The following is a 10,931-nucleotide window of genomic DNA, read 5'->3' on the forward strand; positions in this document are numbered from 1 at the left end:
ATCTCAAGTTCCGCTACCTTCTTCATATCTTACTACATGAGGTAAAAGTTGACTGCAGTGAAGTCATGGGTAGTGGCTTTCTCAATGTGTTTAAACTCGTCGAGTACTGGTACTGGGAGTGCCTGTGTGGCCATGCAGACGTCGTACGACTCATTTTCATGGAGCCGAACAATGCAGTTCTCGTAATGCACAACCATGTCAACAATTGTCATGCCAAAGTCAAGATGCATATGAAGCCAAGAGTCCAGAATCTTGCTCCTATGGTTACTCCGCATACCAAGGAAGAATCCACCGGCCAGATACGATGCAGCCCAATGCCTTTTCTTCCTATGCATCCTACGCAACCAAGTTTCAGTTTTATCCGACTCCCATTTAGCTTTAAACGCTGCCCATCTCGCCTCAAACTCTTCATGTGTAGTAGCATAGTAAATAAGAGACCTGAACTTCTTAAGGGACTTGTGGTGAAGGTGTTTGTGCCTGTTCTTCTCTATATGCCACGAATAAAGTCGATGCCAGACGTCCGTAAGGACCTTCCTGATGGCCCTTATCATGGTTGCGTCTCCATCAGTAATTACAAACCTTGGCTTCTTCTCACGGTGAGCTCTCAAGAAGGTCTGCAGCACCCAAAACGTATCTTCGATCTCATCGGACACAACACCACAACCGAACACAATGGTGCAACGATGACTGTTTAGACCCATAAAAGGTATGAATGGCATTCCGTACCTATTCATCTTATAGGTGTTGTCGAATACGGTTACATCACCAAAGCCAGGGTAATCCCGATGTGACTGAGAATCACACTAGAAGAGGTTCTTGAGCTTGCCTTCTGCGTCAACAGTGTGCTCAAAGAAAAAGTCTGGATCCCTCGCGCTTTCTGGTCATCATGATCCCAATCGCAGTGTCATCATCACCCTTTGCTAGCAACTTCATTTTTCCCCTATGGCACATGTTATAAAGCTTCCTACTTCTGAAACCAGCCTTCGCATATGAGCCATACCTACTGATGAAGTTGTCAAAAATCATATGTTTTCTGATCCCAGCACCTGACATAGCTAAGATCTCGAGCTTTTGATATTCCTTTATCTAATTATGTGACCGGAGATAGTTAACTTCGTCCGGTCTAGAAAGAATGTGACTATGATCATCACTGAAACTGTTGACATACCAAATTAAGCGCTCTCTATCAAGATTCACTATTAAATGCAAATTAAGCGCTCTCTATCAAGCTTCACTGTTAAATGCGATTCGTAATAACATCGACTCTCCGGTCTCAACCTTCGCTTCCTCCCTTCCATGGTACAAAACCTGGCTTGTCCTCTGCTAGCCCTCGAACACACAAACCTCCTCAAGCGCATTGGTGTGTCGACACCCTTCGTGTATTTCAGCTTGTCCCTCCTAATGTTGAATCCATGATTTTTCGCATGCTCATTATAGAAATCATATGCCTCCTCTTCTGACCTGAACGTCGTGGCCATCACCTTCTGTCTAGTGAGTCTTACTGGTATTCATTGTAGCCAATGTCAAAATTACACTCATCACCATCAGCATGCTCATTGTCTCCGCTTCGGCCACCGTCTCCCTAAAAAAATACATACAAGCTTGTATGTTAGTAAGTTGTTGTATGACGACTATCATGTATATACACTTTGCACTACTTACTTTGCTCGAGCTCTCATTGTAAGATGCATCGACATCGTTCTGATCATTGTCATCATCGAATATATTCCAATCATAGTACCCTTCCGCATCCATCTGCACAAATTTAAAATATGACATATATTAGTTGATGCGTTCGTCGCTTCACTCCTTACCCTGCATAATTTAAAACTTACCTAGCTACCGCTTTCAGCATATGAATCATCTACATCCATATCCTCATTGTCATCATCCTCACCTACCTGTACAAAGTCAAACAAGTACATGTCAGTGTCACCGCGGTTGTTTCTATTTAGTATGCTTGATAACGTGCACAACACTTACATTGCCACTGTAAGACTCATCCAAATTCCGCTTCCCTGGTATGTTCGTATACATCCAATGACAATGTTTCTTCCTCGCCACCGCTATCATCGCCGTCATATCCGATTTCTGCCTCCATCTATACACGTTTATATATAATCTTAGATCCATTCAAACAGCACGTAACATCATCGGAACTATAACCAGTTTTCAAATCACTATGACCAAGGCTCGCGTACCTCGTTGCCGCCATTAGAAATGACAACAGCGTTGATGTTGGCCGGTGATGAAGGACCGTGGGCGAACAACACGTGGAGCAGACGACTGCGGCGGCGTCTGGCAGACCTTGGCGGTTGTGGGCGACGACTTCGCGCAAACCGCGTCGAGATTAGTGGTTATTGTCGGCGGGGCCGTAATGGCGACGACGCTGGCGACTATATTTCCCCGTCGGCCAAATACCACCAGAGATGGCAGCGGCGGTGGCAGAGGCGAGAGGAAAACAGGGTTTGGCGATCGGGTTTTTCTTTTCGAACGGGGCGGGCATACACAGCGCGAGGACACACTGCAGGCGGGCGGTTCGGCGTACACTGGTTGGGCGGGCGGCCCTACGTATGCGACCGGCACGTACAGCGGACGGGTATTTCCGTACGGCATGTGAAATGACTCCCCCTGCCCCTTATACGTTTTGGGGGGTGGGGTGGGGCGGGGGGGGGGGGGTGTTGTACCGAAGTGCACCTCATGCAGAAAACCCTACAGGGCCGCTCTGCAGCGGCCAAGCGGCATTTTCCTGCCTTGCAGGTGTTATATATATGGCCTTTTTCCCCTAATCGGTGGCGGACGCATCTACGAGCGCGCAGCTCTCTGAGGTGATGATGTTCTTTCATGGTGGATTTGCGAGCATTGAGTAGTTAGTGCACTAGGTTAAATCAGAAAAAGGGAGAAAAGAGATGGCTGCAAGTTCCAGTTCTATGTTTTTAGCATTCTAGTGTGTTCCCGTTCATCCTATACCCAGAATCCCAGATGGGAAACAGCAAAAGCAAAAAAGAATGGCCGTCAGCGTTAGCAGTACTAGTTAATTACTGAAAACACCGGCCAAATGAATTGCCTCTCAATTAAAAAAACAAAAGAAAATGCGAATAGTTCCGCTAAAATTAAACATATTATATCACACGAGGATGTAAATCAATATACTAAAAAAACCGACCAGACGCATTGCCTGTTTAAAAACATAAGAATGCGCGCGTTTCCCCTATAATGAAGTAGTATATACTCCTTCCGTTCTAAAATAAGTGACTCGAATTTGTATTAACTTTGTACTAAAATTAATACAACATTCTAAAATAAATGACTCAACTTGGGACGAGGGAGAATCACGCAAGGATGTAAATCTCAACAATTAAGGCGTCTGATCTGAGGCAGAGGTGTCTCTCATCAGTATACTAGCTAGTGCTGTGCTGTGCTAGTAATTTTCACTCTATCTAAACAGGAGTTCCCTAGGACAAGGCCCTACCAACGGCAATTGGTCATGTAAATCCGGAAGAGTTAAACTGATCATGAGAAACCCTTGAAGCAACAAGGAGGCAGCTAGGTAGTTGAATTAGTTAACCAGAACTGGGAATGTAAAGAGTTCAACATTACTCTAGATTTATCAAAGAGATAAGTTATTCTAGGACCGCACATTTTGTCATTTACAGGCAAGAACTAGTAGATTACTGCAAACAGTTCCATAAAATAAAAGGCTTCTGATCAGTATAGTTAACAATATCCATGCATGGAGATACCTGAAGATCGAGTACAGTTTCAAGCCCATTGCAGAAACCAGCCAACAACAATAATTAACCTGATAAGCGATAGCAGAAACACACACAAGAAATGACGCGCAGAAATGAAACAAATGGAAGAGGGGAACTTCATGCCGCTCGGGCCAAGCTAGCTAGCCCATGCTCCTGCATCTGAATCGAGCGATCATAGCTTCAGGGACAGGTCAATCATCTCATCCGCAAGCTCTTCGTTGCCTCTTGCCGCACCGGACGAGGCTGCTCCCGAGCCCTGCTGGCGATGAGGAGGGTAGACCCTCCCCCCTCCCCACGCGTCGGCGGCGTCGGGGTCCGCTGGGCGCAGCGGAGCGCTGTCGTCATCGACGGCGGCCTTACCTTGATCTCCCGCCGCCGCCAACGACAGCGCCGTGGTGGCGTCCCGGCCTCGCCTGGCCAGGTTGCGCTGGACCTTGTGCGCGTTCTGGTGGCCGCCGAGCGCCTGCGAGCTCCTGAACTTCCTGGGGCAGTAGCAACAGGCGAACACCGCCTGGAACCTCGGCGGCGACGAAGGCGACCGCTGCAGTGACAAGCTGAGGTTGAGCCCGTCCTCCCTGTCCATCCCCCTCCCCATCCCCATCCCCATCCCCATCCCCCTCCCCATGTCCATGTCGCAACCGGCGCCGGGCGACAGGCTAGCTACCTCAGGTACAAGAGAGAACCCACAAATGAGACTGGAAGTGGATATACACAATGTGGCAATCAATCAGGCAGCTCCCTCCCCCGGAGAGGTGCCATGATATTATGGCGCGGCCGGGGGTGGATGTGGGGCTGCCCTGTCGGAGACCAAGCCAAACAGTGGAGACTCCATGGACACATATTTGCAGTAAAAACCAGCTATGAAACTGACGGCACTCAACGCAACGCCCGGCGCCCGAGCCTGACTGCCTGAGACGCTGCGTCCTGCACTCCTGGAGCATGCATGCTTGCCGAGGATGGTTAATCCGCGCCTCTCTTTCCTGGCCTGTTGCCTGGTCAGTGCTCTCGCGATCAATGACCACCCTACACATCTACTACTGATCTACATGTCCCCGAGCCGTTTCCGCCTTATAGCTAGCTTTCACATCGGAACTGTTCGATGTGTATGTGCATGGCACTGTGCTGGCTGCGCTCCTATGCAGTTGCGGTGCAGCACGGGTCCAAAGGCCAACACGGGTAGGCTTTCATGGCCACAGACATGGCCGATGTCCTATTAGGAATGCACTAGATCAATCTACCTAGCTAACATTGATATGTACTGGGTACATAGCCCAGCAAAAGCCAAGCCCCTGATCGAACCATGTAGAGATATGCATCATTGCATGGGTATGTATGGTCCCTGTCTCCTCGGGCATGTGCTTTTCTAAGAGATCATTATGCATGTTCTAATGGAATACATAGTGTTTTTTCGGGTCTCAGCGTTAGGCATGTGATAGTATGTCACGCAGGATAAATAAACTAGAAAAAAGAAAGTTTTACCTTGAGATTTTTGTTTTGTAAATTCTCTTAATTAAGATATCATATATCTTAGAAATGGTATCTCTCACCACATAATTAGGATACATCTAGTTTATAAGACGGCTTTATATATATTCCATGCCATTTAGAGAAGGCTAAAATATATTATACACAGTGGATTATCTCTTAGTGTTACCTTTTAACTACTGTTATTGGGCAACTGAAGCAATAACTCAAAAGCATGTGGATAAGAGAAGACATCTCGTACAATTGATGCGAGGTCAGGATACATCATTAAACTTGTAGGTGTAGCGACAGAGATCGCCACGGAGATGGCTTTGGGTTGGTCCATATATTTGTTTTGTCAGGTTCGAACCTCCTTTTCTAAAAACAATCTCATGCAGCTGAATGAAATGCCTTATCTTTTTCTTAAGAGACTATCTCTTAGCTAAGACAAGTAAATGGTCTTTTTTCTCTCTTTTCCACCTCACAAATTATTCTACATGGCATCTCTCTAGGATAACACCATAGTATAGTTTTTGTAAGAACACATGAGAGTTAAATGAGGCCATCAACAACCATGGGAGTGGTTTTTCTACCATGCATATGGGATATTCCGTGCAAAGATCCAACATCCATACCCCATGACCCGGTTCAGCCACATATTCTTTGTGGGGATTTTGGACTTTACCCATAGACCCACATCCAACTTCAATTTTTAGTTTGTCCCCAAAAAAAACTTCAAACATTGCAAGTCAATATACTAGAAATATAATATTTTTAAGATCAAGTTTTTGTTTAACATAAATACTTCAAATGATGTGGCATATTTGGAAAAATATCTCATTTTATTGTTTATGTTGGATATTATTGTTTATGCTGCACCCAAAAAACGCACATTATAGATCTAGAGTTTCATTGACCTGCAAAGTTCTAAGTTTATACAGTATTTTGTTAAAAAAAGCATGAAGTGGGGATGAAAGGTATTTTATTCTTCCAAACAAAATGGAGAACTGGACTACAATTGGTCCGATTCTTTGTAGTGAAGCCAGCCCATTCGAGTTCAAATCCTTGACTTGACATGAGTGATCGCCCTTTTTTGAATTTGTTTTAGGATTTACCTAATTTATTCTTTTAGTGGTAAGCAACATGTACATCAACAGCAAGGCGTCTGTGATGACTTTGTAAATCTACACTACCAGCAACCCACATGTACCAATATGAGGTTTTGATACAAAGATTGAATACAAGACATGAACTAGGGTTTGAGATGAGATGGTGCTGGTGAAGATGTTGATGAAGATTCGTCCTCCCACGATGAGAGGGTTGCAGGTGATGATGATGGCTTTGATTTCCCCCTCCCGGAGGAAAGTATCCCCGGCGGAATCGCTCCGCCACAGAGCAAAAGTGGTCATGCCCAAGTTCCGCCTCGAGACGGCGGCGCTCCGTCCAGAAAGTCTTATCCTTGTTTATTTTTCTAGGGCAAATGGGCTTATATACTAGAAGATGGGCACCGGAGGCTAGCCAGGGGCCCCACAAGGCGCCCTGGTGCCTCATGGGCACCTGGTGGCCCTCTCTGGTATTACTTTTCTCTAATATATTTTTATTTATTCCAAAATAAATATCCTTAAAATTTTAGCTCATTTGGAGATGTGCAGAATAGGTATCTCTGACATAGCCTTTTCAAGTCCGGAATTCCAGCTGCCAGCAATCTCCCTCTTCATGCAAATCTTGCGTATTAAGAGAAAAAAGGCATTAGAATTGCTCCACAAAGTGTTATATTGATTAAAAACACTATAAATAACCATAGGAAAATATGATGCAAAATGGACGTATCACGCACAACCACGCGCATGCTGGGGGCGGAGATGCCAGATCTATTGTACCTGCACCACTCTCCTCCGTAGATGGCCGATTCACCATGACACCATCATGCACCCGCCTCCCATTCCCCAGGTCTCAAAGCTACCCATATATGCATCGAGGTGCCGGATCCGCCGCACTTCACTACGACGCATGTCATGCGCCCGCTCTGGAGGTGGCCACTATGAAACTGATGCTTGTGTCACTAGGCTCCTTGCCCCTGCCTGCCTATACCGCCCACCAGATGGGACTGCAAATGTCATGCTCACCCTGTGCCACGCGAGGCCGCCACAAGTCGCCACAACGCTGAGAGTCCCCAGATGCCGCATCCAATAGATTGGGCACCACGTGGGGGAAGACCCCACAACTACCACCACTGCGTGGGCTTTCCCCAATGGTGACCACCAATGGCGGCGATAGGGATGAGTAGGTTGGGGGCTGCTGCTGGCGGGGCTCGGGTCGCCGCCCCTGTTGCATTCTAGAAGTAGTTATTTCCCGTTCAAGTGCTTATGTTTCTGCCGGATTTCGGGATCCGCGGATCCTTGATAGATTCAAACTCTGGGGTGCGTGCGAAGAACTCAACCTCCCCAGTCTGCCTGCTCGCCAATCTCACGGCCTAGCTCGATGAACAGGAAGGAAATGGGACACATCAGTTTACCCAGGTTCGGGCCACCTTGCGGTGTAAAACCCTACTCCTGCTTTGTGGTGGATTGGCTTCGAGGTGGGCTGAGGATGAACTAGTACAGTGGAAGAACAACCTCAGGAGGTCTGTTCTTATGTTGGTGTGAGCTGGTGAGGGTTGGAATGGGTCTGTCCCATCCTATGGTGGTGACTAAGCTATATTTATAGTGGCCTTGGTCCTCTTCTCAAATGAAGGCGGGAAGGGATCCCACAATGGTCAAATTTGAAGGGAGATAACTAGTACATTTTATCCTGACAAAAGCAGTCTTCGCCTACAAAGCTTCTGGTTGTGACACCGTGGTGGGCTCAGCGGTGACCTCCATCCTACCATCCTGGTGGTCTTGGTCTTGTTGCATGGGAATGGAAATCTTTGGTTGATTCCTCGGGACTCCGCGCATGGGTCTGCCTCCTTAGCACCATAGAGGAAACTGTTGTCCTGCGCCCGCTGGCGCCCGGCTGGCCTTGGTCGTCATGTCTCACGTCATCTGAACCTCACGAGGTGAGGCTTGCATAGAGATCTCCGCTCCTCAGGATCCGGCCTGAGGAGGCCGCTCCTTCTGTAGGTCGTGGTGTCGTCCGCCTCGCGACGGTCTTGAGTTTGTTGATGCTGAAGGTGGGCCGTACTGGGCCGTTGATGGAGCCACGCCGTGGGCCGCAGGCAGGCAAGTCTGGGTACCCCCGTTCCCAGAACGCCGACAGTTTCGGATCAAGATTTCTCATCCGTCTCGCACTCGTAAGAATCATGAAGTATGATCAGAAGTCCTCGATCATGATCTCCATTCTTGTTGGATATTTTGACTGAGCAGCTAATTAATTTCACTTTGATTCGTGATATTTTCTTTCTTCTTTCATTATTTCCTTTTGCATCTTTTTTTTTGAACCCTATACTTGGAACCATTCTTTTCATGGTTCCCATTAGAATGTCATTCCTTCTATTCTACACACTGACTCTGGCTTCACCATACTTGGAACCCTATGCAATGGCACCATCCTCACCTCTCCTCGAGCACACTGACTCTGGCTTCACCATGGACAAACCATCAAAACCCCCCCGAACGATTAGCACGCAAGAATGGTTCCGGCCAAAGCCAAACAGCTGGCCAAACACGTCGAGGACAAGACAGCTCCGACTTTGGTCATGAGTCTGTGAGGAGAAAGAAGTTCTCCTTGCACCAACGTAGCTAGACCAGTCCACATCAGCTCTTGTGGTGACTTATATTTTTGAATTTTTGGTGACTTGGAAATAGTTATTTCCCAGTCGCCTAAGGAACAACAGAACAAACAACTATAAGAACAACAAAATACAAATACAGCTAATTAGACCACTACCAATCTAAAACTAGTGCTCCTAGACGTTTGTGCAACCCAATAGATGGATAAGCCATGGACCAAACATATCCTCTCTGACATGCAGATGTGCTTGAAACTCCTTATCCTAGCCCTCTGTGGATCACTAGCCGTGTGGTCAAAGTTCACAAATACGTACTCCTATATATATTAACCGCACGAATCCTATGCGCTGGCGGATATGTACTGGAATGTCCGTAGCTAGCTAACGGCGACACAGAGCGACTGCGCGCATGCGCGCGGAGACAGAGCAATGGGAAGGCGGAAACCGGAAAGGACAAGTCCAGAGCCCTGGCGCGGTACAACGTTGTGGAACAGTGGGGAGGGTGTGTACGATGAGGAAGTTAAGGTTGCACAGGAGGCTAGGCCCAGCCAGTTGCCCGGGACGGACGGACGAGATCAGCCCGGCGACTGTTGCGGTGAACAGGGACGCATCACCCGCTGGGAATCCATGGACGGGCTAATTATGGAGACGAACATGGGCTGGTCGATCTCGTGGAGTCAGACGAATGCAGCATGCATAGGCAGCTAGACGGAGGGAGCCTCTTTTCTAGGGGCTATACGTAGTACTACGTCTACTGTGTTCGAATGCATGCATGCCCTTGCCTCCGTCAGATCACAAAATTCCGTATTCTCAAAAGTATACAAATCTGTTTGCACGTACAGGCCGCTATACAGTAGTACTGTCACATCGCACATGGGCACAACATAGATGTGCACGAAACGTGTCTCATACTGTATGTAGTAAGTTTTCGTTCACCTTTTCTAAAAAGCTACTCCCTCCGTTTTAAAATATTTTTTGTGTTTTTGTTCAAACTAAAATCACAAATATGAACTAAAACCATGACAACTATTTTGGTGCCGAGGGAATACGAGAGATACAGACGTCATTTCCTGCCTGTTTACATTTTCTTTTTGGAAAGGAACACACGTATGGCTACCAGGAGATGATCATCCCACAAACAGCAGACCTTAATGAACGGCCACATGATCGACCCCTCGCCAACCACATGGTCGCATACATGCAGAAGGGAAGGAAATAGTTGGATATCCCCACCCATGAGGCCAGCGATGACCTGCATGAATTAATGTAGCAGCTACACGTACGTCCTGTTTGATTTCGCTGCGTTTCTGTATGCGTTTTCGGCGTGTATCCTTGTATCGACCCCCTGGGGGGTCTCACATGGCCGCAGCTACAGCTAGCGCTGCCGGAGTAACGTCGTACGTGCGTGCGTGCCGCTGGTTTAGTCCTGTCACCGTTCACAGTACGCCCTGTGCCACTACAATCTACAAGACGATGCTCCCAGCCGGCCAGGGCATGGCATGGCATGGCATGCAGCTGCTAGCGGCGAGACCTGATCAGATCAGAACGGCAATGTCACAAGACGATGTCGGATCGGCCCACTAAAGTGTAGAATCCAGGTTTTGAACGTACGCGCTGGCGAAAGTCGATTGGGTCGTCTCCGGCTATCGGCCCCCGATCGGTCGACACTATTCATATGACTCGTGTCTACAGCCGCAGACGATGTTCCGTCACGCATCCAGGCCCCGGCCGGCCGGCCGGCACTCCTCCACTAGTGGAGTTATACTGGTTGTCTTTTTTACCAGTCGAGAAATCATGGGTCCAGGTTTTGTAATGACCGTTATAGTAGATCCGGCTTAGCCGGTGGCACCTTTCGACTTAGAGTAACTCTAACGGACCGACCCAAATGGATGGCAATTTTGTCCGTTTTTTGTCTGTTTGGGTCGGCAGGATGGACACGGACGTCCGCTTTCGCGTTTGGTCGGCGCGTGTGTCCAACGCTGGCCCGATCCATTTTAACGGCG

General features: G+C 47.8%; 1 protein-coding gene across 1 annotated transcript; it reads right to left on the reverse strand.

The window, feature by feature from the left end:
- Positions 1–3,717: 3,717 nt before the first annotated feature.
- Positions 3,718–4,455, reverse strand: LOC123185519 (zinc finger protein STAMENLESS 1). The gene has a single exon (XM_044597392.1). The coding sequence runs from the start codon at positions 4,384–4,386 to the stop codon at positions 3,928–3,930; it is 459 nt and encodes a 152-aa protein (XP_044453327.1). The 5' UTR covers positions 4,387–4,455; the 3' UTR covers positions 3,718–3,927.
- Positions 4,456–10,931: the final 6,476 nt, after the last annotated feature.

The sequence above is a fragment of the Triticum aestivum genome, chromosome 2A (assembly GCF_018294505.1).
Source record: "Triticum aestivum cultivar Chinese Spring chromosome 2A, IWGSC CS RefSeq v2.1, whole genome shotgun sequence".
NCBI classification, from domain to species: Eukaryota; Viridiplantae; Streptophyta; class Magnoliopsida; order Poales; family Poaceae; genus Triticum; species Triticum aestivum.

Bases quoted from the DNA above. Each gene is read 5' to 3' on its own strand.
- LOC123185519 (XM_044597392.1), bottom strand. From the start codon at position 4,386: ATGGACATGGGGAGGGGGATGGGGATGGGGATGGGGATGGGGAGGGGG.